Source organism: Cervus canadensis, chromosome 19 (assembly GCF_019320065.1).
Source record: "Cervus canadensis isolate Bull #8, Minnesota chromosome 19, ASM1932006v1, whole genome shotgun sequence".
Classification (NCBI taxonomy): Eukaryota; Metazoa; Chordata; class Mammalia; order Artiodactyla; family Cervidae; genus Cervus; species Cervus canadensis.
The window spans coordinates 24,324,114-24,352,045 of record NC_057404.1 but is presented as its reverse complement, the minus strand read 5'-3'; the positions used below and the strand labels follow the sequence as shown (position 1 = coordinate 24,352,045).

The 27,932-nt window shown below is 40.0% G+C and overlaps 1 protein-coding gene across 5 annotated transcripts in view; it reads right to left on the bottom strand.

Moving 5' to 3' along the window:
• KCNIP4 (potassium voltage-gated channel interacting protein 4) overlaps positions 1-27,932 on the bottom strand; it is a 1,241,727-nt gene that overhangs the window by 205,991 nt on the left and 1,007,804 nt on the right. The window contains exon 1 of one of the 5 annotated variants that reach the window (XM_043438746.1): positions 17,590-17,997. The exons of the other annotated variants lie outside the window; for them this stretch is intronic. Within the exon in view, the coding sequence (XP_043294681.1) occupies positions 17,590-17,701 (112 nt within the window). The 5' untranslated portion in view covers positions 17,702-17,997. Of the gene's footprint in view, positions 1-17,589; positions 17,998-27,932 lie in introns of those variants that run through there. 5 annotated transcript variants of the gene reach the window in all.

The window sequence follows — 27,932 nt, the reverse complement described above, 5'->3', positions numbered from 1 at the left end:
TAGGATGTTTACCCAAATCTCTAAAGTGTCATTCAACTCATCTATTATCCATCTGATTTGCACTTACAACAGGCATAAACATTTAGTTAGAATATACTGACAGAACAATATTTGAAAGTCATTTCATTTCTCTAACCTTCAGGTCCTTCATCTATAAATATTTTTTTCTCTTCATATATATTTTTGCAGTTTTTAATTTTATTTTTTGGTCTCACCATACAGCATGTGGGATCCTACTTCCCAGACCAGAAATCAAATCCATGGACCCTGCATTTGAAGCATGGAGTCTTAACCACTGGACCACCAGGGAAGTCTCTTCTCTTTGCAAATTTGTGGCAAAAATATAATGGGAGTACCTATCGTAGTGATTTATAAGTAATAAAAATCATTAGGAATTATTATTACTTTTATGAATTTGTATTTCTATTACTCGGGAATTTGATTTTTCTTTTTTTTCTCAAGGAATCAGGTAACTCTGCTGTATGTATGCAGTGTGTTCAGTCATATCGGACTCTTTGCGACCCCAGACTGTAGCCCGCCAGGCTCCTCTGTCCGTGGGATTCTCCAGGCAAGAATACTAGAATGGGTTGCCATTCCCTTCTCCAGGGGATTTTACTAAGCCAGAATCAAACTCTCATCTCCTGTCTCCTGCACTGACAAGCAGGTTCTTTACCACTAGCGCCACCTAGAAAGCCTAAGGAAATCCTAGGTGCCTTGGGACAGGTGCTCTATAGGCTGTGCTGTGCTTAGTCACTCGTTATGTCCCACTCTTTGCGACCCCGTGGACTGTAGCCCACCAGGCTCCTCTGTTCATGAGGATCCTCCAGGAAAGAATACTGGAGTGGGTTGCCATGCCCTCCTCCAGGGGATCTTCCCAGCCCAGGTATCGAACCTAGGTCTCCCGCCCTGCAGGCGGATTCTTTACCAGCTGCGCTAACTGGGAAGCCTGCTCTATATGCTATGGACAGTAAACACAAACAAAGAAACATAAACTCATGTTTCCTGTGCTCAAGAAGCTTTTACTTAAAAGAAGAGATGCAAGAAACAGTGGAAGCAAAAAAAAAAAAAAAAGAGAGAGAGAGAGATAATAGGAGAGTGGATTTTGTTCAGTAAGAGTTATAAGGAAAGAGGAGATTAAAGACATGCGAGAATGGGTTCAATATATAAAAAGATATCTTCGACTTGCATGGATGGAAGGGGCAGGCGGGTAATTTCAGGAAGGCAGACACATGGGCAGAGTCAGACAGGAGCAAACATGCTGTGAGTGCTCCAGTAGCCAAGCAAGGTGACTTCCTGTCCGTTGGCAAGCGGCTCACTAAGCATTGTTCTTCTCTTCAAGGTAACGAGGATGCATACCAACATTTCACGTTCGATTTTTGATAATAATCAAAATATGGCAAGCATATGGTTTTTAAAGATCTCTGTAAAAAAGTCTCTTTTGATGATCTTTAGCCAACTTTTCTAGCTTTCAAAGGAAAAGCAGAGCTAATATGGACCAACTGGTGGTGTGACAGAACAAGAGCAAGTCTAATTTTAAGGTTCAGAATTCTCTCCTACAAAGTACACTTGTCATCAAGTTAGAAAATATCTGGGGAAGATTATTTTAACTAGGAGACATAGTACATAAATGGGCTTCCCCAGTGACTCAGCGGTAAAGAATCCACCTGCAATGCAGGAGATACCAGAGACATGGGTTCAATCCCCGGGTCAGGAAGATCCCCTGGAGGAGGAAATGGCAACCCACTCTAGTACTCTTGCCTGGAGAATTCCAGGGACAGAGGAGCCTGGTGGGCTACATATGGGATCGCACAGAGTCCAACTCAACAGAGGGATTGAGTGCAAGCACAAGCATTGCATGAATGATCCCTAGCCTCGTAAGGATTCCAGGGGAGAGAGAAATCTCTCATTTGTTTACTTTGTTTCAATTTTATGTAATCTTATTTAATCAAAGAGACAATGCAGAGGAGGAAATAAAAATGTCATTAACTTTGTTGTACCTCTCTACCTGGGATTTGCTTTTACTCTTTTCCAGCATAGTTATGAATATAGTCAGCACTCATCCACATTTTGGAGAAAGTACACAAAGAAGGAAATCAGTCCTAAATATTCATTGGAAGGACTGATGCTGAAGCTGAAACTGCAATACTTTGGCCACCTGATGTGAAGAATTGACTCATTGGAAAAGACCCTGATGCTGGGAGGGATTGGGGGCAGGAGGAGAAGGGGACAAGAGAATGAGATGGTTGGATGGCATCGTCGACTCGATGGACATGAGTCTGAGTAAGCTCTGAGGGTTGGTGATGGACAGGGAAGCCTGGCGTGCTGCAGTCCATGGGGTCACAAAGAGTCAGACAGGACTGAGCGACTGAACTGAACTGAACTGATGCAAAGAAGCAAAGCAAGGAAATGATGGCTAATTAGTCAATTCTTATCCTACATCCCTGTATATATCTGGAATTGTACTCCAGCCAATAATGGTACCTCTGTGCCTTTATGATGTAAAACATAAAGCACATCCCAGAGTGAACAAGATAGTACTGCAAGGAAGCACCACTAATGACATCATTTATAATGAAATGAATGAAAGTTCTTTAAGAGGAGGTGAGATGGTAAAGATGTCATGGCATAAGATCTCAAGCAATTCCTGTTCACTTCAAAAATCTCCCTCCTTTCCTAGCCTGAGGAAATTCATTTAAAGGAGCTGACAGATTTTCCTTAAATAATTATTCCAGCACTTAAACTGTTCCCTAAAGAACAGTCCTTCTGGAATTGTAGTAGGGTGAGATTTGTTTCAGGCAAACATTTCTTAGACTCACCTTAGATAGCCACTGGCAAGAATGCTTCTTATTGTTGTAAAATGTGTGCATTTGAAATATATTAGCTAGGCAGGTCAATTTAGAGGTTTACAAAGATTTTGCAACTACAGAATTTCTTTGCTGATTCTGCATCTTCATTGAATATGCCTAAAAAATACCAACAAGATGCTAAGCTATTCATTTATTTTATCATTGATATATTCTAGGAGAGATATATAACAATACTGAAGGCAGTGTACTGTTCTGATCATTATATTTTTAGTCTAAAATCTTGTTCGGGACCTATAGCTTATGTGCAAATTTGTAATGGAGATATATTTTCTAAAAGATTTTAGCTTTGCAACCTCTTTTGTCACAAAGAAAGGCATTCGGGTCATTCCCTCTGTCACTGTGAACATTTTCAATAACAGGAAGGAGTTAATTCTGCTTTTCACTTAGGTAATGTTTAAAAGGCTCTGCGAATTTCTCCTTCAATGCACCAGTGATATTTAGGAATTGCTGAATATAGTGAAGACAGATGTGGGATTTGGGTGTTTGTTCAGGTGCTTCTGGTTTCTAATTATTTTATCATTATCCATTTCCCCCTGTAATTTGTTTAAATTTGGAATCACATCACCAATATATCTCATTGCCGCCAGGTCTTCAATATTCTCCTGTTTATTCATTAGAGAGTATCTGTTACCAAGTCATTAATAACCATGAATTTACAAAGACATAAAGTCACTCATGTACTTAGTTCTATTCAAATAGATGTCTGGAAAAGCACTTATTCCAAATATACTACCTTGACCTTTCTAATCCAGGAACCTTAGAGTATTTCTTCAGTTGTAGAAACTTAGGGGGAAAAAGGCTTCCCTGGTGGCGCTAGTGGTAAAGAACCTGCCTGCCAATGCAGGAGATGTGGGTTCAATCCCTGGGTGTGGAAGGTCCCCTGGAGGGCATGGCATTCCACTCCAGTATTCTTGCCTGGAGAATCCCACGGGCAGAGGAACCTTGTGGGCTACCATCCATAGGGTCACAAAGAGTCGGACACAACTGAAGTGACTTAGCACAGAGGAAAGAAAGAAAAACAACCTAGCACTTACAAGGAAGGTTGGAGAGAAAAAAACATATGAGTTCTAGCTTCTGAAGTCTGTGGTTGATTCCAGTTCTGCTATTTGGTTGCTCAGAAATGAGACAAGTTCCTTAGCCCCTTTGAACAAATGTTTTCACCTATAAAAGTGGTTATTGAAAATAACCTATACACTATCCGATATGTGGCAGAACCCAGTCTAGTATAAATTGCAACACAAAGTATTCAGAATCAGCATAAGGAAAATTATGTTTTTAGCAGTTCTGCTCTCAATGTTTAGGAGGCTTTCTACCAGAAGTTTTGTAAGAAGGGAGAGTGAAGCAGTCATTCAAAAATCTGAGTTACAAAAGGGTATGTGCCTTGTCTCAAAATTATTCCATGATTCAAAACCACTCTATGATTTTGAAAATCTATGAAGTTGACATTTGATTACCTTGATCTTATGGATGAGGAAACATGTTCAAGAACTTTGGTGACTTGCATACAGCACAAAGCCAGCATGTTTCAGGGGTAGCAATTGACCAGTGTGTGTCTGTTTTCAAGGTTCTGTGTCTCCTAGACTCAGTATTGTCCTGCCTCTAGAGCCAAGTTCTACCATTAAGTCACAAAGGAACTCCGTGGAGCTCATTACTTCTTCATGACCTGTAATAGGGACTTTGACTGGATGGGCTTTCTTTCATATTTGCCTACTCACAGTATCTCTGATTCTTGGTCCCAGACTTTGTCACATACACAGAATGTCCCACATTTCTACTTGAAAGGAACATGGGCATACCTCTCAAAGAGACATTATGTTCCTTCCCTACTATGTAAATGTGTCTCAGTAAAATGCATATATTAGTAATGCTCAGGAAATATTTATTGATAATAGTCATAATTTTATGTATTCTATTTTTTCTCCTCAATGCATACAGGCCCAGGAATTACTTCATCTAGGGAAAAAAGGGTTTTTTTTTTCCCCCAATAAATAATCTTATGCCTACTAAACACCAGTCTTGATGGTTCAAAAGGTCATGATGATAGATAAGAGGTGGAAATCACTTCATAAAGGAAGTGCATCTTGATTGACAAGAAAGCAGAACAGAAAGAGCGTCATCAAGCCACAGTGAGAACTTTGTGTGTAATTATGAGTCCTAATGTTAGATTACAAGGCATTAGCAATTCAGCTCTAAGACAGGGCTTCTTAACATTAAGCTTGCTAACAGGGTCTTTAGTGTCCACCTTCAGGATGTCCCCTGGTCAATAGCACACGGTGACCGTGCAGTGAGCCCAGTGCAGAGAGTCCTGGGCAGTCCTGCGTTACAGCAGGGGGGGTAAGCTTGTGCCATCACTTTGAAAACCAATTTGATCTTAAATACATATCAAGATACTCAAAACAGCCCATTGTCTTTTCCAGTCATTTTTCTTCTAAGATCCTTTCCTAAGAAAATAATTCAAAAAAAAAACCCCAAAAAACAAAAAAAAAATAATTCAAAATATGTATGCAATTTCACACCCAAAGATTTTATTATAGAATTTGGACAAAATGCAAATAATTTACATGTCTTAAAATCAGGGTAAGTAAATTATATTACACACATTTATAGAATATAATGTAGGTATTAAAATATTTATGAAGGATCTAAATCTAATAAAAAAAATTCTGCTCTATTGTTGAATTTAAAGTTACATCAAATTTTTTACATGTGGTATTATTAAGTTTAAAGAAACAAATCTATGTGTATAAAAAACTGAAAGTAAATAAGTAAAAATATTACCAGTGGTTATTCTTTGAATGGTGAGATTATGGATATTTTATTCATATTTTTTCTTTTTGAATATTTATAAACTTCTTACAGTGATTGTTTGTTACTTTTGTAATGAAAAAACATTCCCTTTCAGGTTTGATTTCCAATGCTATAATCTTTTCATGCTTAGATGAACTTATATGTAAATAAAAAGACTTTATATGTATATAAAAACACAAATTGTGTTTGATTGTACCTCAACCCAATGGTTCTCAGTATGGTGGGAGGTGATTTTGCCTACTCTTCTTCCCCTCGGGGGATTCAATAGTTTCTGGAGACACTGGTCGTCTAAGTCTGAGGAGCTACTGGTGTTTAGTACGTAAAGGCCTGGGATGCTACCAATAGCCCTATCTTGCAGAGGACAGCATCCTCCACAAAAAATCACCCAGCCAATAAATGCCAATAGTGAAGTTGAGAAAGCCTGCCTTTGAAACAAAGTGGTTAAAAATTAAATTAGTTCAAGACTATGATGGGGAATCTGAGTTTATTACCAGAACCTTTGAATAAACTTGCCTATCTATCACCTATCCATCCATCTACTCACTCCCAGACACAGAGGGTTTGTAGATAAATGCTCCTCTTATGTGGGGCTTGAAGTTTAGTGAAAGAGAAAGGCAGAGAAATCAAGGGCTTAATGTAGTTTTTAGTGCTAAGATGGAGTGCTTCAGAATAACAGAAGTAGGAACTCCACCCAGCTAGGCAGTTCAAAGGAGGTTTTCTAGAAGAGACGGTTGCTCAGTAGAGCTTAAAGAAGGAGTTAATCAGGTCAGGTGGTACTAGTGGTAAGGAATTCTCCTGTCAATGCAGGAATCACAAGAAACACAGGTTTGATCCCTGAATCAGGAAGATCTCCTGGAAGAGGAATGGCAACCCACTCCCAATGTTCTTGCCTGGAAAACTCCATGGACAGAGGAGCCTAGCAGCTACAGTCCATGGGGACACAGAGTTGGACACGACTGAGCTACTGAGCACAAATACAATCAGTCGAGGACCAATAATGGGAATTTTATTCTAGAAGGAGGGACAATCATAGAACAGGCAAAGGCATGATGCATGAAATAGCACAGGGTGCTTGGGAAATAACGAGCTGGATGGTATTGCAAAACAAAAGTGAGGGTGGGGAAGAGGCAGAGAAGCCACAGGGCTGGAGCATCTTTTCTGCCTCAGGAAGTCAAGAAACATTTTTCAGAGAAGGTAGACTATGATCTAAGAGTTGAAGGTTGAAAAGATGTTTTCAGAAATATGAGGAAGGAAAGGCATTCTAGGAGAGAGAACAGTATGTACAAAATTATGGAAGCTGGAGACAACACAAAATGCTCAGGAACGTCAGGGTAGACTTGCTGAAACATGAAGTTGAGGAGAAAGAGGAAAAGAAAAAGGAGAAAAGACCAGAGATGAGATTGAACAGGAAGCATTGAGCATGAGATTGAACAGGAAGGTCTGATCGTGACCTTCGTATCATATCCGAAGACATAGAGATTTTATTTTATAATTGAAACAGAAGAATCTTGAGCATCAGCTCAGTCACCAGGTCTAGAAAAACTTCCCTCTTGAGAATATGAAGATTGGAATAAAGTAGGATAGGTGTGGAGTTAAGATGAGACAAGCCATTAAAGATGCAATGAGAAACCCACCGATGCATATTTGTTGTGCCTCCATGATATACTTTGTCTTTCTCTGGACCCTGTGGAAACACAGGGAAAATTCACTCTATGCTGAGGTAGCATGGTCTCTTCTCCAGCTGGGGAGAAATATAAAGGAACACAAAGTCAAGACTTGAGGAACAATTACTGTTATCAAGTGTACATTGTATGACATACACCAGGACTGACAGAATTCAGATTAAGGAGGAAATGTGGTATTAGAGAGGGGGAAGGTTTTGCTCTGGGTTGAAATGGGGAAATATGGGTGGCATTTGAATAAGAGAAGGTATTGTAGGAGAAAAGTAAAGAATATGAGGCAGGACTTAGAAACTGGGATCAACAGGAAGCGTTCCTGAATATTTGAAAGAGGTTATATCAACTGTCAGTGGTTCTCAAGGATGTGCGATGCTGAGTGCTTTGAAGTATCACTCAGATTCAGCCCAAAGGTCACTTCTGTGAGTCCCTTCTGATATTCCCCGCCTTCTGAACAGTACTGGTCAGGCTTTTCTAATGTCTCTCTATACCTTGTAAACATTTGAGACCAGGAAAATTTACTAAACCAATTTGTCTGTGTGTAAACCTCTTTAGCCGAAATTATGCCCTTAAGTTCCCAATTACCAACATCTTCAAGTTTCCAGTACACTGCCTGGTACGCAGATCACTTAAAAAAAAAAAAACCTTTGTTTCATGGATGATTGAATGAACGATCATGTTTAGTAATAGGTAACATGGAAGTTAAGAATAAAGGCAGCAATGATACTAACTCTTTAAGTCGTACAAAGTATTTGGTGATAATTTTAAGAAATATCATTTAATTTACTTCTCACAATAATTCTATGAGGTAGCTGCTATTATTCACCCCATTTTTGAAAGAGCTAATGTTCAAGGTGGTTATAAATCTTGCCCAAGACCATATGGACCAACAAAATCCAAGCTGTGAACTGACTTCAGGTCTGTCACACTTCAAAGAACATGAAATTACCCACTGTTTATATATTTTCCATTTTCAAGAGAATTCAAACTTATGGCGATTTTACTTTAAAAAAAATTTTTTTGTTGATTCAATGTATTTGCCCTCGACCCAAAACACTCAGTATGTTAATAATATAACACCAGGAGGACCAGTTTACTTTAAAGAGTTGAAATGTGTTTTTGAACAAACCCATAAGATAAGGGTTTATAAACTCAAATGAAAAAAGCAAAATGCCTCCATATCTGAGAGGCAATGAAAACTAAACAAAATCAGTAAGCAGGGGGGACACTAACTGTCTAGCCCCAACATTGACTCATTGTGTAACACAATCATGTGGATGGTTTCATTTATATTATAGTCATCAAAATTAGCCTAGAAATTGTGAAATTAGGGGAAGGGAAAACATTGCACAAGCACACACATCCTATCTTAAATCACTTGCTAATTTGGCAGATAACTCCATTAATCCCAAACAAAGGACTAGATATGCACCTACTCAATGAGACCAAAGGGCTCAAAAAACCTAGACAAGTTTCCCAAAGGCAAGATCTCATCAACCTGAGATTATTTCTTAATCAGCCCTTTTATTGCCAGCTCTTAGTGTAGGGGTTGGCAAATTATAGCAAAAAGTCAAATTCAGCCTGCTACCTGCCTTTGACCTTTCAGCTATGTTGTTTTACATTTACAATGGTTAAAAAATAAAAATAAAAGATATTTTATGAAATGAAAATTATGTGAAATCTGGATATGTGTCCATACATATTTATTGGAAGACAGCCACACCCATTTATTTTATTACCTTTTATGCTACAACAACAAAGTTGAATAGTTATAACAGACCGCATGACCCACAAACACTATGATACTTATCATACAAAAAGTTGACTGGCAACTGTTCTAGAATAAAGCTCGGCAGGTGCCAAAAATCTCAGTGAAGAAATCATTGCAAACATCATGAATTTGGCTTTTTAGATTTATTGCCTAACCAAGTGGTTCTCAAAGTGTGCCCTGGATCCTCAGCATCCATTAGGAAATGCCAACCCGACTTCTCTGGTTGGTGTGGTTCCATCTCTGGTCCAGGAATTTCCACATGCCACATGATGCAGCCAAAAAAAAAATAAAATAAAAGAAGTGCCAGTTCCTAGATGTTAACTGAGATCTACTGAATTTGAAAATCTTACGGTGGGGACTAGCAGTCTTTTATTCTAACACATCATCTTGGTGATTCTTATACATGTGAAGTTTGAAAATGATATAATGCAGGAATATGAACATGTTATCCTATCATAAGAAGAAGAAAGGCATATATAGGCTTCTATTTGTATCTCAAGCACAGAGCTAGATATTTCACTTATGTTTGAATTTCCTACAACAATCCTGAAATGTTGGGCTTATTAGTCTCATTTTACAGAAGGAACTCAAGCTCAAGAAGGTTAAGTAACTTGTTCAAAGTTACTTAATTAGGATTTAAACTCACAGCTTCACTTGCCCTTCACTTTACTCTGCCCTCTCCCTTATCATGTGTGAGAGAAAGTAACTCCTGAGAACCCTAGGGAGGGGCCCTGGTTCACCAGCTAGGTTTTAGCATTCTCTTGCTGAATATAAAATGTCGCAGAGTATCAATGTCAGAAAAGACCACTCTCTACCTGTGATTAATCAAGATAAAAATTAGACCACTCTAATCATAGCTGAGAAGAGGAAAAGCATGAACTTTGTTTAAACCACAAAAATAACCAAATATCCACTGTCCTAGCTAATGTAGCTTGGTTTTTGCCAATTACAGTTTCAGCCTCTGTCTAGGGTTTACTACTTGTATGTAAGATTTACTAAGCCAATTACACTGGCTTCTTGACTTTATTCAACCCGGAACAAAGCCCTACTTCCTAAATCAGAGTCCCTTAACACAGGTTCAAATCCTATAAGTCCTTTCTAACACTCTGTTTCGAGATGCCCCATGGTTCTCCATATTGTGTGTTCTTTGCGGAAAAGAATGTGCTGTGTGCTGAGTCACTTCACTTGTGTCTGACTCTTTGTGACCCCTGACCCGCCAGGCTCCTCTGTCCGTGGGATTTTCCCAGCAAGAATATTGGAGTGGGCTTCCATTTCCTCCTCCAGTTGATCTTCCCAATTCAGGGATCAAACCTGCATCCCTTAGGTCTCCTTCACTGGCAGAAGGGTTCTTTACCCCTAGCACCACTAAATTTTTTGGACCACAGGTGTGTTCCTGGTGACCTTTGGCTGGAAGTCATTGAAATGTACAACTCCTCCATCCCCATCCCTCCTCACTAAGATTCCAGCTCTCTGCTTCATGATGGAGTAGGAAATGGGTTCCCAATATAAGCAAAGCTAAAATAAATTGAAGTCCCCAAATCCATCAGCATCAAGTACATTGTCAGGTTCAGAGCAATAATTTACAGAGATTGATTATATCTTAAGTGGATTAATGGCCTTTTTAGAGTCAACCTGATGACAAATAATGACTTCGGGAAACTGACATTTTTCTTTTGAATTACAGTTTATATTCCTATTTTTAGCTTCTAGTCTTTATCAAAGTCTTTTGATCCCTCAACTCATCAGATTTCAAATGCCACCATCTTTGTGTAGCCTTCCCTGTATGAGATGGCTCTTCCGTTTGTGTTTTCTAAAGTCCTTGCTCCCTCCCACCAGACAATTTTAAATCTTGGGTTAGTTATTCAGGAGCTATTTGATCTTTATAACTTTTTAAGGACAGTACAGTGCCCCATGTTCTCTATGGCTCTTCACATAGTAGGTGCCTAGTAGATATTTGTTCAATTTCACTGAGAAATCCAAGGTCCTCTCCCCATCTCCACACCCCTGTTATGGAATTGAAAGGGCTACTTTCCCAGCCATATCAAAGCCCGTCTAAGCTGTGCTTTTTTATCTCTCTGTTGAATGTCTCATTTGAAATTATTTCCCAGGGCCATAAAATTCTAATGAACAGCTGCCTCTGATGCCTTTGGTTTGTGGCTATCTCTGCTTTGCAGGATAATTCTGATGTGAAATCTTAATAGTAGAAAAAAAGAAAGAGTTTTAAAAAAAGTCATAATCAACTAATCAAAAGTTTCCAAGCTACTTTGGAGACTTGAAAGAGGCACCAGAAGCTCTTGGTTACGTAGCACAAGGAGAAGTGCATTGGCACTATTACTGTATGGAAATAAATTACAGTCAGACTCTCATTTTTTCTTTTTAGTGTGTTCTAAATATCAAAAATTGTGCTGGGGCAGCAAGTTTAATTATATAACTAAGGAGAGGGACTAAAACTATGTTAATTCTGTTACATTTCTATTTTATCTGTTTTGTCACAGGACTTCTGCATTTTATACCATGTTCCTATGTTGATATTACCTTACCGAGTGCCCCTCATACAGAACTTGTGCAAACACTTTTCTGGCATATGAATTTATTAAACTCCCTTTCATCCATAAAATCCCAGGTTTCACCTCCTCTGGGGAGTCATCTCTGATCATTTCTATCTCTTTCACTTGAGCTTAATTACTTTCCATTCTTCTTCTGTATCTTGGACTCACTTGTACTGATTTATCTACCATAATATATTGCATTTTCCTTGATTATATTCCCCATCCCTTTATACAACTTGAGAATTCCTTGAGGGTAGCAACTGAATCTAATTTATCATTGTATCTTGGCCCTACCAGAGTACCTGGCATATTAAAGACAACTGAGAAACATCTGTAAATGAAAGCCATTGCTGAAATACAAATAACAATGTTGGTAATTATTGGAGGTGGATGACGGGTACATCAAAGTTTAATACTTTTCTCTGCATTTTTGTGTGGAAAGTTTTCCAAAATAAAACATTCAAAATAATTTTGAAGACCTTGTAAGATGTCAGGTACATCTTTTGGAACTTTAAAATTCCCACCATAAATGAAGATACTATAATCAGTATCTTCAGGAATTTTCAGCTACAACCTCTGTGTGCCCTAGATTTCTCTCTTATCTCATCAGAAAAACATTTGAAGCCAAACAACATTGTCCTGAAATAAGGAAACAATTATGCCATTGCAGAATAGGTGCAGGTCACGGATATTATATTAAACGAAGTTTCTAGAAAATCTGGAAATTGACAGTTCACCTTAAATATTTCATTGATGAGGGCAGTCGAAGGATTCCTGCCTTTGTTGTCTCCCACCTGACTTGTCCCTGGGATCTCTACTTCCACTCTCTTACCTCTGAACTCATCTTCACCTACTTCCAAACTGCCCTATCTGAAACATGAACCTGCCACACTGCTCACTGGTTTCCCAAAGCTGAAGACTTTGGGTCAATGGCTCTTTATTGTTGCGAAAGTACATGTGCCCTCTCGGCACTCACCCCAATGGACTCCTTCAGACACATCTCATTTCGACATTCTGATGCCCACCTTCTATAAGCCACAGCTCTTGGCCATGAAAGCCACTTTCTGCCAGTGCTCAGGGTTACAATTCAAACTCTTTGCTCAGCCTGGAGTGTTATTTCCCCATTCTTCCATCTGGCAACCTCTTCTTACATTGCTAAGTCCTGTATAACTGTTTTTTTTCCCCCCATGAAACCTTCCCTTCAGCCCTCTCCAGAATGTTCCACTCCATTGTGCTTCTCCTGCCCATTTCTTGGGGGCGCTTATTTTCTTCTGTCTTGTTGAGTGATTAGTTTCCCTTTTTGGAACGTAAGCTTACTGAAGGTTCATTCCTTCAATGTTTATCTTGGCTCTTTCCACCATCTCAATCAATGCCTAACAAAGGATTCTGCCTACACTTAGAATCCAATATCAAGTATTCCCTGCAACACTGTGAAATGAGATTATTCTTGTAAGTGTTCTTCCTTGTTCCCTTTATTAATGAAGGGGATATGTGAAACCTCAAATCATTATATTAAAATCCCATTAGTCACTTTAATCCTCCTTACAAATTGCTTTTGCTCCCTAAACCTTAAATTTCAACTGAAAGAGAATTATTTTTTAACATAGGGCTTTACTGAAATAAGAATCTAATTTATGTGGGAGCAGAAATGTTTCCCCTTACCTTTTCCTATTCTTGGCAAATTCTCACTAGCCATTGTAGATGATAATAGTAAGGCAACACTGCTTTATCTTGAAACTAATACAGAAGGTCTCATCCACATAGAGTCAAAACTACTTTCTAAGTTAATCAATGCAGAGTCACACTAGAGAAAATACTCTACAATGGTACCAGTGAAGAATCATTGCCCCATGAGGACAATATAAAAGCTTCATGTTACCTAAAAGAAGCTCATGGTTCTGCTCTGGGCCTCGGCTTTACTTCTCAACCAAAATGAATGGCTAACTCTATGACTTTTTTTCTGAGCTATATTTTCTAAGTGGTCAATCTCAGGGAAATGTTTAGCAATTTATATTGGGAAAGCCTTTTTTGGCCTTTTTATCATTTGCTGGTAGAAAGGATGAAGGACTTGCTAATCTAATATTTTGTGACTTGCTCTGTAAATGCTTTTTCTCATACCTCCATTCGATTGGTGATCACAAAGCCTAAGTTCTGTTTCTTCTTGGACACTGAATCTGAGAAAACACAGACAGGAGGCCTAGACTAGATTTCTTATGACTTCAGTGGGTCTCATTGTTTGATTGTACTTGGATTAGCCATTCATGGACACTGAATATGTCACAGATACATTCAAAATTCAGTGAGGATCTTAGAGTGAGGGGACTCAGGAGACCATTTGGCTTCCTTTTGTTCAAATCCTGCCTCTAAGGTATGATAGAGTATGCAGTTTGGATTAGGTTGCTTATAAACCATAATTGGGTCCTAGCCTTGGGTTGAAAAAATGTGTATATATTTTGTAATCTTATTTCCTATGATTGCATTTCCCTCAGGTATCTCATAGGATGTTAGTAGACAGTTCCTTTAACTAGTCCATCCAGAAGGAAATAAGTCCTGAATATTCATTGGAAGGACTGATGCTGAGGCTGAAACTGCAATACTTTGGCCACCTGATGCAAAGAACTGGAACTTTTGAAAAGACCCTGATGCTGGGAAAGATTGAAGGTGGGAGGAGAAGGGGACAACAGAGGATGAGATGGTTGGATGGCATCACTGACTCAATGGATATGAGTTTGAGTAAGCTCTAGGAGTTGGTGATGGACAGGTAAGCCTGGCATGCTGCAGTCCATGGGGTCACAAAGAGTCGGACCTGACTGAACAATTGAACTGAGTGGACAGTTCAGGACAAGATTAAGGTATTCAGGAAATTTCCCACCTATGTTTTTGTTCATTCTCTTCCCAATATTAGAAAAGAGAAATAAAAAGAGAAAAATGTGTTGTAATAGGAAAAAGCACCATACAGGATTCAGCGCTCTTTGGATTTGGTTCTGTCTCCATTCCTAATTAGTGTTGTCTTCTAATAAATCAGTTACCCTCTCTGGATTGCAGTTGTCTCCCATGTAAACTGAGTCAGTTGGACTAGGTCAGTATTTTTTCAAATATACTTTGGAACAAAAAAGGAATTTTTTCCCTATCTTTTTCCGCTTGTCAAGGAAATATATACCACCTACATGGTGGTAACCTGCATCTTTGTTATTTTAGCACAACCAAGACTTACATGTTGAATCCAAAGTTTGCCCAGTTTATTGGACATTTTGGGCTTCCCAGGTGGTGCTAGTGGTAAAGAATTTACCTGCCAGTGAAGGACATGCAGGAGAGGTGCATTCAATTTCTGGGTTGGGAATATCCCTTGGAGTAGGAAATGGCAGCCACTCCAGTGCTCTTGATGGGAAAATTCCATGGACAGAGGAGCCTAGTGGGCTACAGTCCATGGAATACAAAGAGTTGGACATGACAGAAACCAAGCGCAGCACATTGGACGTTTTACACAATATTTTAAATGTGTAGGCACATCATCCATACACGTGTGTGTATAGAAACACAGGGTGTATTGAACTGTGGAACTGGAGAAGACTCTTGAGTCCCTTGGATAGCAAGGAGATCAAACCAGTCAATCCTAAAGGAAATCAATTCTGAATATTCATTGGAAGGACCACTGTTGAGGCTGAAGCTCCATTACTTTGGCCACCTGATGCAAAGAGCCGACTCATTAGAAAAGACCCTGATGCTGGGAAAGATTGAAGTCAGGAGGAGAAGGGACAACAGAGGATGAGATGGTTGGATGGCATCACCGACTCTATGGACATGAGTTTGAGCAAGCTCTGGGAGATGATAAAGGACAGGGAAGTCTGGTGTGCTGCAGTCCATGGGGTCGCAACTGAGGGACTGAACAACAAAATTAGAAATAAAAATTCATATATGGACATGGGTATTATTATCTGGGTATTGATATGGATACCTACCCCAAGAAAGATGTTTCAGACTTTCTCAAAATTCTCTGATTCTGGTTGGAAGAGTTAAGTTTACAATTTTACTTTTTGTATTGTTGGAACTCACATTTGAAGATTTTGTCTGAAAATCTTTATGTGACATAAGAAAGAACTTAAAGAATAAAAGCCGAGTCATTTTCAAGGGGCTTTTGCAAACTTGCGACTTTTGACTTTAAAAGTCTGTATTACCAACACTGGCAATAAAAGAATTGTAAGCTATCCTATAACCACTATAGGGCTGTGAGAGTTGACTTTCTCAAATATCTCTGTGATGTTTTTCCTTTATGCTTCATCTAGATCTAAAACAAAACCATCTTGAGTATAGCGCACTAAAACTGGGGCCTATGGCTCAATGGATTCCAGAAAACAAAAACTAAAATGGTAAAGAAATGAAACAGAAGCAAAGTATTCCAATCACATAAATTAAAATGATCTTATCTGTATTTTGTTACGATACCACTAGAAAGTGTTGAGGCAGACATCTCAAAATAATGCAAGATCATTGTGCAGCACTTAGAAAAAAGTTTGTTTCTGTATTGCTTTCCTCTCAGGAAAAATGTGAGGTTAAATAAAATTATTCCCACAGTTAAGTAAAATTACTGTGTAATATGAGAAAAAAACTACAGAAGTTTTTCTGTAGGGTTTATTTTCTGAGGGTTTATTTAATCCTATTACAATATTATTCTTATGTGTGCCTGAGCAGAACTTGTTACATATTAAGAAGACTTAAAAAAAAAGATATGAAAATTGCATGAGAACTTCTGATGTGCTTACACTGGTCTAAACAGTAGAATCTAATGGACCCACTTGTAGAAGGAAAGACTTTCTGAAGATAAGATACACTGACCATTATTAACACATTAACAGCAACAACCTGTATACCAGATGTAGTTTGGGATGCTGTCATCTTAGCTAAGCTCCTGAACTCTGTCAGAAAGATTAGAAACACAGGCAGGCTTAAATATTTTCATCATCTTCCCACATTACACACAATGTGAGAAGTGAATATGCATAAATAACTCGGCAGTAAAAGATCTTATCCTTATCCGGAAGGTATTACCAAATGTCTCAGGAACTCCGTTCTTTCACTTGAGAATAAAGAATAGCTTGGATGTAGAACTGACATCAATAATTAAGGTTTAAGTAATTCAAAGCATGTTATTTCAATGAAAAATGATACATACATCTGTAAATATATATATCACTATTAAAAAGAAGTTACAACTTTTTTTAACTTGCCAATCTTTGAATAGTAGAATTGATTTTGGTAGTAAAATTCATATTAGGAGGATAAAATATTTATTGATAGCAGCAATGCTGTCCTGGGCTTATATGGGTTTTCACTCAAGAGACAAATGAGCAAAGTGGCTCACTGGGAAATGTAAATGAAACACTTTTGCAAATTAAGTGTTCAAAGCACATTTTGCTAAGCATTCATTAACTCAGTTTTAAATCAAAAGCTTACCCATTTTTTTTTATCATAATCAATAACTCAGCTCCACCTGCACATCTCCTAACTAATGAGGCACCAATGTACGTATTTCTCTCACAAATCAGGATACTCCTCCAGAGGATGGAATTACTAATGACATTAAGGCGTGGTAGCCAACATGAAACTCGACAACCAGAACAGCAACCTGTATTATCACCCTGGAGTAGAGAGAGCCCTAATTTCCCACCTTAGAAGTACATTTAACCCATAATAGCACCCTAAACTCAAATAAATTTCAGATAGAAAGATAATGGCAAATATCCCTTCCTTTCCAATGTCAAATATCTGGGTAAACAGAAATGAATTGTCTAGGCTGCTCCATGTCAAGCATGCATATTTTAAAACTTTTTGTGTATTTTAAGCCTCCTCAACTCAGCAGCGTCTGTATCCAGTTCTGAACCAGACCTAACCAACGGCACAGATGGGAGCGACCACTTTACCTTCTGAAAAATCAATCAGTCCCAGCAAATGAAGCAGCTTCAGAGATGCACATATAATCACAACAATACCCACTGTTTGCAGTCCTTCCGACTCCCACTCAAGAGTCAACATCCTTCAAGCAGGTAGAGGCATCCCAGCCTCCGAACTCCTTCGGAATGGAGGGAGTTAATTAGAGAATCCGAGTAATATCTCGCTGGGAACAAAGACTCGCAAGGGGGAAAAGTGAGCAGCTCCTCAAAGATGCACCGGGCAAAGCAGCGGCCCCCCGGGGTGAGGACCGACCTGGGCTGAGGTCCAGGCTCTCATACTGATGCTGGCATTTGCCTGATGGGGTCCCTCCACCGCAGCGCGCCGGCCCGGGACTCTGCGCTGCTGCCAGCGCGTACTTGGACTTCAGAGCTGCGAGGGCAAGATCTATTGGAGAACTGGAGACTTTGCAGTGTCCGTGGAGAGAAGGGACACTCCTAGGAAACTTGCCCGGGAGAGCACAGCGGCGCTCCGTGCGCTGATGCCGCAACCCGGGGCTGGGTGGGTAGAGCTGTCTGCGAGCTAGTTTGCTGCCTGGGAAGCTTGCGAATGTCCCCCTTTCCCCAGAGCAGCGGCTCTCTCTTTCCTGAGCTTGCTCCGCGAGGCAGCTCGACCCGCTCACTCTTGGGATGCTAGGAAAAATTCAATTTTGGTGGTTGGTGTCTATAGCCTCTTTAAAAAGCCCCTGCGGAAGCCCAGGGGCAGCTTTTCTAGAGAGAAAAGTGCAGAGGCAAAAATATTCATAATTCAGTGGCTTTTTTCAAGCGGGAGCATCCAAGCCGCCGCCCACCTGCCACTCCACTGGGGCTGTTCTGGTCCCTGCTGACACATGATTGAGAGCATTATTAAGGAGATTGATTTAGTCCTCATATTTACAAAAGTGGATGGGGGGGGGGGGGTGCGGCAGAGCAGTACCTGGTAAGAAAACGGCTGTTCAGTAACTGCCCCCTGGAGGGTGAGCGCTACTATCATCCTTAAATTTTTGCTTTAGCCTGTCTCAAAGCAAAGTTTCACAAACTTCTCTGATGATAAACGTTACTCGGGTGTTTGTTAAAAGAATCTTTTGTGGAGACTCTGATTCCGAAGATTCTGGAGCTTGTGTTCTTAAACTAGAAGCTAGGTGATTCTTATCATCAGGTAAGCGTGGGTCGCGCTTGTCCTGAAAGATCCCACGGGGCGTTCTATTCCGAACCACACACTAGCAGCCTAGGGCGCTTTGGGGGCATGGATTCTGGGCCATGTCGGAACCACACCAGCTTAGTCACTCTGCGGGTTATCTCCTCTGTGCTGAAACTCAGCCCAAGAGTGGTGGTGGAAAGAATCAACTGGCACTTTGTATATGAAGGGATTTTTAGCCCCTGAAACTCACTAGGAGACATAAGGGGCTTATGAGGAATGTCTGAGGCCCCAGGGAACATTTCCTGGTTTGGCCGCTTCTTGCTGTGTGATATTTTGCAAGACACTTAACCACTCTGAAAACAGTTCTTGTTCTGTGAAGTTGTGCTTATGATACTTCAGTGCTTTGTTTAAAGTTTTCTATTTAAAGGGAACTCTAGGAACTTAGGGGCTTCCCTGGTGGCTCAGACGGTAGAAGCATCTGTCTACAATGCGGGAGACCGAGGTTAGATCCCTGGGTCGGGAAGATGCCCTGGAGAAGGAAATGGCAACCCACTCCAGTACTCTTGCCTGGAAAATCCCATGGACAGAGAGCCTGGTGGACTGCAGTTCATGGGGTCGCAAAGAGTCGGACACGATTGAGCGACTTCACTTCACTTCACTTCTAGGAGCTTAGAGTGGTCATAATAATAATAATAATAATAATAATAATACTTACTGAGTATTTATTATGTGTTCATCCATGTTGCAGCCTGTAGGATCTTAGTTCCCCAACCAGGGACTGAACTCATGCCCTCTGCAGAGGAAGCTCAGAATTGTAACCACTGGACCACCAGGGAAACCCCAATCCATATTAGTTCATTAACTCATCCCTACATCTCTACGTGGGCTTTTCAAGTGGTATAAGTGGTAAATAACCCACCTGCCAGTGCAGGTAGTTGTAGGAGACCTGGGTATGATCCCTGGGTGGGGAAGATTCCTTGGAAGAGGGCATGTCAACTCACTCTAGTATTCTTGCCTGGCGAATCCCATGGATGGAGGAGCCAAGCCGGCTATGGTCCATAGGGTTGCAAAGAGTCAGACACGACTGAAGTGACTTCATGCACACATGCACAGCTCTGTGTGGTAGATATTATGGTCATCTTCATTTTACAGGTGAGGAACTGGAAGCATAAAGAGGTCAACTTGCCAAACCTGGGGGTGCATTGCTTGGTAGGCAATGAGCATTCATTCTTTCATTCAGTTAGTCTTTAACATTTATTAAGCTGCTACTCTGAGCTATGAGGAGGTCATGGCAACCTACTCCAGTATTTTGGCCTGGAGAACCCCCATGGACAGAGGAGCCTGGTGGGCTGCAGTCCATGGGGTTGCAAAAATTGGACATGACTGAGCGACTAAGCACTGCACTGAGCTATGGACGATATGTGAATGATAAAATGGGAAATAAGGTCCAGTCCTATCCTTTGGGGACTTACAGGTTAACAGAGAAGTCAGGCATGGAATGGAATGTGACCCATAAATGTTCTCTCCCTTGAGTAGAAGATATCTTTGAAGATACAGTGAGTAGAAGAGAAGATATCTTTAAATATACAGTGGGAGCATGAGAAGGGAAAGTCAGCTCCACCTGGGGAAAGGTGGGCGGTAGTAACAGGACAAAGACTTTATGGAGGAGGAAAGGATCAATGATGGTAGCTTTCATCATTATTGGAAATAATAGATCATATACAAGCTTCAGGATAAGTAGGCTTGGGTTAAATCCTGATTCTGTCACTTGCTTGCTCTGTGAGTTGGGGGAAACTGCTCCATCTCTGAGTCTCAGTTTTCTAAATCCAGGATGGGGATGCAGCTGCCTCCTTGTCATGGTTGACCTGAGAGTTAACACAACATGGAGAGCTGAGCCTAGCTGCTGGTGCTCCCCTGCTCAGCACAGAGTAGTTGTGGGATTATGACAGACGTGCCATCTCTTTAGAGGCTCTGCTGGGCCTAGATGGATGAGATGACTTTGCTCTTCTCTGGTCCTGCTGCTCCTAAGTCTAGATCCAGTCTTTTTCCTATAAAGACTTTGGAACATCCAAGCCCACAGGGCTATTTTTCTCCTCTGGATTCCAAGAATATAACTGGTACACACAACTTTAGGTCATTAAAATTGGCTCTGAAAACAGTGCTTTTTGTTATGCATAATATGCTTATAGGAGATATTCTTTCTATCAATCTGTCCAACCAATTACCCATCTAAACAGGTTATTTACAGTTGTATCACCATGCCAGTTAAGGAGAAGCAGTTCTCAGAAGTTGATGAGAAAATAAGTGTTTTAAGTTACCATTCTCTGAAATTCCTGCCAATATAAAGCTAGCTATGGGAAGTCAAAAGTTAAAAAAAGCTGCAAAAATTAATTAGGTCAGTCAAACTATAAGTTTTAATCCTACACAATACCACATTACAGTTGGAAAAACTGAGGTACAGAGAGATTAAATGATTTAGTCAAGGCCACACAGCTAGACAGTAATTGATCTAGAGTTTGAATATCATTTTGTCTGACCTGCATGCATGCTCTGTCACTCAGTCGTGTCTGACTCTTTGTGACCCCACGGATTGTAGCCCACCAACCTCCTCTGTCCATGGAATTTCCAAGACAAGAATACTGGAGTGGGTTGCCATTTCTTCTCCCAGGGGATCTTCCCAACCCAGGGATTAAACTCGAGTCTCCTGCATCTCCTGCTTTGGCAGCCAGATTCTTTATCACTGAGCCACTTGGGAAACCCTCAGTCTGACACCCAAATTTATTATTCTCCTTTTACGCGCTTCAGTCGATTTCAACAAGTATTTGTCAATTGACCTTTTGATTTATAGAGTTAGGCAAAGTATTTTAAAATTGCCATATCTCATTTTCTAGGAAAGAAATCCCAACCTTGCTTGAAATTCAGATAAAGCACCACCGGTTTGATTTTGTTAATTTCAGGCAGTATTTCCCTTTAGGACAATGACATTCCTAGTGTAGGATTCACCAGCTGAGAGTCTTGGAGGCCCATCCGTTTCCTCTCTACATTGGTTTCATTTGTCACTTGGTTTTCTGAACTTTTTTTGTTGGTTCCAGCTATAGGATCCTGCAGCTGTCAAAGAATACAATGGTTCTTTCACATGCAGCCCCCAGTGCAGGATTTGTAAGATAACAACACCATTGAAGAGTTTCATTCTTCATCTGAGGAATCTCAGGGAAATGGCAAACATTTGGAGAAGAGTGTTCCTCCAGGGGCATTTTGGAAAAGAATAGTTGGTTGCATATTCCTAGATGCCCATCCACAGATGAATGGATAAGGAAGCTGTGGTACATATACACCATGGAATATTACTCAGCCATTAAAAAGAATTCACTTGAATCAGTTCTAATGAGATGGATGAAACTGGAGCCCATTATACCGAGTGAAGTAAGCCAGACAGATAAAGACCATTACAGTATACTAACACATATATATGGAATTTAGAAAGATGGTAATGATAACCCTATATGCAAAACAGAAAAAGAGACACAGAAGTACAGAACAGACTTTTGGACTCTGTGGGAGAAGGCGAGGGTGGAATGTTCGAGAGATCAGCATCAAAACATGTATATTGTCTAGGGTGAAACAGATCACCGGCCCAGGTTGGATGCATGAGACAAGTGCTCAGGCCTGGTGCACTGGGAAGACCCAGAAGGATCGGGTAGAGAGGGAGGTGGGAGGGGGGGATCGGGATGGGGAACACATGTAAATCCATGGCTGATTCATGTCAATGTATGACAAAAACCACTACAATATTTTAAAGTAATTAGCCTCCAAATAATAAAAATAAAAAAAAAAAGAATAGTTGGTTGCATATTATTAAAAGAAAACAACAACTCCAAATTAGGGTCTATCCTTTTGTTGCAGTAATTTTTCAGCCCCAACCCATGATATTATATTAAAATATGCTCTGACTTTTCCCCTCCATTCCCAGGCTCACTCCTTTCTTTACATTGTAAGGAGGATCTAGCATGGGCATCCCTGGTGGCTCAGTCATAAAGAATCCATCTGCCAATGCAGGAAACGTAGGTTCAATCCCTGGGTTTGGAAAGATCTCCTGGAGAATGAAACAGCTTCCCACTCAAATATTCTTGCCTGGAAAATTCCATAGACAAAGGAGCCTGGCAAGCTATAGTCCATGGGGTCGCAAGAGTTGGACATTAGCAACTAAACCACCACTACCACATCCAGAATAGGAAAGGAATACCAAAGGATTAAACTAACATTTCACACCCAGTTACTCTAAGTCAGGCATCATACTATGTACTTTACATGTATAAATTAATTTATTCTTACCACAAACCAGAGTTAGATATTGTATCCCTATTTCAAAGAAAAATAAAAACCAAGGCTTGTTGAGATTATGTTATCTCCACAAAGTCACATTTAATAAGGGGGATATTGAGGATTTATGTTTGATATACTCCAAAAACGAATAGCCACTAGCATTTATGGAGAACTTGTAAATGTTAGACACTATTCTAAAATTTTTACACATATTACCTTATATAATTCTTTCATAATTCCCTGATATTAATATTATTACTTGGTTTCAAGGAGACAGAAGAGTTGAGATTTGAATTTAGGCATCCTGGGTTCCAGATTCTATGCCCCTCACCATTCATCACTGCTTCAGTCTCAGTCCTCGTTGCGCCATGTTGAAGGGTTTTTTCACTGGGGCTCTGGTAAAGGATTCTGAACAATTGCCAGAAACTTTTAGGAAAATTAAAATGTACTCAAGGAGGCATGATCAAACCAATTAACTAGTCTGAAGAAGAGAGAGGGTCAGGGAGTAGACTTAATTTCCTTGCATCAATACATCGTGATCCTTTCAGTAATCTCGATTGAGCTAAGTTCCCTGAAACTTGAAACTGATCATTTCCTTTTCTTTTTTGTAGCTTCAGTTTGAAGTTTCATCAAGTGATATTCCTTAGGTAAGAAATGATCCTTGTAGTATTGACATGCAAATATAAAAATAAATATAGCAAAGTTGAGAAAAACGTTAACGTGAAAGTGTTAGTCACTGATTCGTGTCCTACTCTTTGCGAACCCATGGACTGTAGCCCGCTAGGCTCCTCTGTCCATGGAATTCTCCAAGCAAGAATTCTGGAGTGGGTAGCCATTTCCTTCTCCAGGGGATCTTCCTGACCCAGGGATCCAATATGGGTCTCCTGCACTTCAGCCAGATTCTTTACCATCTGAACCACCAGGGAAACTTGTAAAAATGTTAAAGTTGGATAGGTTTACTTACCTACCTATTTTATCTCCAAAAATACAGGTAGAATGACAAGGCACATAGGAACTAGTGAAGTCAAATTTAAATTTAAAAATATTGATTTATATTTGTATAAATATCTAGACAGCATATTAAACAACCTAGACAGCCTAGACAACCTAGACAGCATATGAAAAAGCAGAGACATTACTTTTCCTACAAAGTTCCGTCTGGTCAAAGCTCTGGCTTTTCCAGAGTCATGTATGGATGTGAGAGTTGGACTATAAAGAAAGCTGGATGCCGAAGAATTGATGCTTTTGAACTGTGGTGTTGGAAAAGAATCTTGAGAATCCCTTGGACTGCAAGGAGGTCCAACCAGTCAATCCTAAAGGAAATCAGTCCTAAATATTCATTAGAAGGACTGATGCTGAAGCTGAAACTCCAACACTGTGGCCACCTGATGTGAAGAACTGACTCATTTGAAAAGACCCTGATGCTGGGAAAGATTGAAGGCAGGAGAAGGGGACAACACAGGATGAGATGGTTGGATGGCATCAACAACTTGATGAACATGAGTTTGAGTAAGCTCTGGGCATTGGTGATGGACATGGAAGCCTGGTGTGTTGCAGTCCATGAGGTCACAAAGAGTTGGACAGGACTGAGAGACTGAACTGAACTGAACTGAAATATCTAGAGATCACTTAGATATCAAATAATCCAATCTTTTAATCTTTTACAGGTTTAAAAGTGAGGTGCAGAAGAGTAGAATTAACTTGTCAAAGGATTTAGGAAGTGGACAAAACTGGCTTAAAACACCCCATATTTCATGATTCTGGAACTGTTAATGACAGGCAATATCAGAATGAGAAGTTTAAAAAAGAAGTTAAAAAGCAATTAAATTCTATTGAAAAGTTTTTCTATTCTCAGTCGATAGGAGTTAAGAGAAGCAAGACATCATTGTGGCTGGCATCACTGAGAAGGTTCTATTGAAGAGAAAAACTAATCTAGGTCTCTAAAAATAAGTGAGGAGAGGAAGAATGACTTTCCCAGAATGTAAATGGACACACACTAGGGCAACGCTCATGATGGTGGTGTGGCTAGACTGAGGCCTCCTAGGCAGGAGAGAAAAATGGTCTTGGGAAGTTGTGGAATAGACCTCTTAACTTAAGGGCTCTTTTAGGGCAAATAATGAAGACAAGTTTGTTGTATGACCTTTAGAGTCGCTTCTAATTTTAAGATTTTTCTCAGTAAAATGATGAAAGCTATTAACCTTCTAATGTCATCTATTCTATTCCAGTCCTTACTTACACCCTTAGTATATTATATACCTCATTTATAGGTTTCCCAATTACTTGCAAAGATCTGTAAATGTTCCCTGGACAAAAGTGAAGTGAAGTGAAGTCATTCAGTCGTGTCCAACTCTTTGCGACCCCATGGACTGTAGCCTACCAGGATCCTCAGTCCATGGGATTTTCCAGGCAAGAGTACTGGAGTGGGTTGCCATTTCCTTCTCCCTGGACAAATTTCCACTCAAATATGACAGAACTTAAGCTATTTTGTTTAGCTGCAGGGCTTCTTCTGAAAGGTTAGTAAATGTACCTAGAATGAATTTCTTTAAAATATGTATGCAGCTGTCCATTAAACAATTAAATATCCAGTCTCCTGGTTTGAGTGTCCCATTGAATCCATGAATTGGCAGTAGAAGTGAAGAATGCTCACTTTGAAGATGCAGATCATTGCCTCTCTTCCTGTGATGCCAATATTAATACTCTCTGTCCCCTTGCCAGACACTGGGATCATACTGCCCCTCTGCTGCTGCTGCTGCTAAGTCACTTCAGTCATGCGACTTAGCAGTCGACTTCAACTCTGTGTGACCCCATAGACGGCAGCCCACCAGGCTCCGCCGTCCCTGGGATTCTCCAGGCAAGAACACTGGAGTGGGTTGCCATTTCCTTCTCCAATGCATGCATGCGTGCTAAGTCGAATCAGTTGTGTCCGACTCTGTGCGACCCTATGGGCAGCAGCCCACTAGGCTCCTCTGTCCTGGGGATTCTCTAGGCAAGAATACTGGAGTGGGGTTGCCATTTCCTTCTCCATACCGCCCCACTGTGTAGGGCTAATCTGTAACTGTACTTCTCTGTTGAACTTTTGAAAGTATAACCCCCTGCCAAGTTTGATGTTCTAGTAAGGTATAATACTACGCTAAAGCCATGCTTCAGTGGAACATTTCTCAGAGCTGAGAGACTGTCTCCTAGGCTATACCTTCAGCTTGACTTGAATAAAACTCTTTCTTAACCTGAGTTATAGACTGGTTACTGATTTTCCACCTGCACTGCTTGGAAGAGTTGACAGGGTATCAGAGAAACCCACCTGAGGTCACCCAAAGTCTTCTTTGAGCTGATATCCAACACAAGCACCTTGAGCCCCTCTGGCTTCCCATCATTCTTCCGGTGTTTTGGTGAGTTCTCCTGATATCCAGACCTCATTGATTTAAAAAAGTGACAGTTCTGAGTTTTGCCTAAACTGTTAAAATTTTAAGACTTGGAGTCTTATGGGGGTACCAGTATATTTCCTAGGTGGAAGGATTCTATAGGGAAGTTGCTAGACAGAGAAAGCAGAAGGAACTTTTTAATGGATACGTGTATGTGTATGGCTGGGCCCCTTTGCTGTTCCTCTGAAACGATCACAACATTGTTTATTAATCAGCTATAACCCAATACAAAATAAGAAGTTTAAAACAAACAAACCAAAAAGAAAGCAGAAGGAACTTTTGAATCAACTGGGTTGGCTCAACTTTTTTTCTTTTAAATGTAGCTTTAAATTGGAAAGATTTGTACTTTATGGTAAAATGAAACAAAAAGGAGGAGGGGATTGTGCTTCTAAACCCTACCAGCTCCTGGATGCACAGTCACAGGTTGGAACTTCAGATAGCTTCATGTACAATGGGTACAGTCAATACTTGCAAGTATTTATCTTGCCCCCAAATCACCAGGAAGGGGCCCATTTGACACTCCAAAACTGTTTTCTTACATACTCAGAGAAACGAACTTGATAAAACATCTTTTCACAATTCTGACTCCAAGAGAACAAAAACTGTTCCTAGGAGAAAACTTGAAATTATAACTCTTACCATGTCCTTGAAATGAAAACATGGCCAACATCACTTGAGACTACATTCTTGGCTCAATTAGTTGGACCCAAAACTGAGAAGAAAAAGGAGATGAGGCCTTTTTAAATTTAAGCAGGAAAACCATGCGATCTCTGCATCTATCTGGAGATATATATATATATATATATATATATATATATATGTATGTCTGTGTGTATATTAAAAATATGGTATATCTCTACCTCTGGAATATATTACCAAAATTACTCTGTGAAAGAGCTCTATTTAACTGATTTAAAGGTAAGCACTTACAAATCAAATATTTCTAAATATAACATAAATTGGTCCCAACTTTAAAGGATCTCATGATCTAGGATTAATCTTTAATGAATAAAAAGAAGTTTGTGTTGCTGATTTATTAAACAGATATGTCTTTAGAGTCATCAATGTTAAATATACTTTTATTGTACCCAGGGCTTCCCTGGGGGCTCAGATGGTAAAGAATCTACCTGTAAGGCAGGACAGCCAGGTTCAAACCCTGGGTCAGGAAGATCCCCTGGAGAAGAAAATGGCTACCCACTCCAGCATTCCTGCCTTAAGAATTCCATGGACAGAGAAGCCTAGCAGGCTACAGTCCACAGGGTCTCAAAGAATTGGACAAAACTGAACGACTAACACCATGATACACCTACCTAAAAATAATTTTCCAATTTTTGGTAACTTGAAACTTTAAAGTTTCACTGAACCAATTGAAATGATGGAAAATCATTGAATTCTAGTTCATCTTTAAATAAGATAACATACTGAAACTTTAATTGCTAAGGAAGTCTATGTTT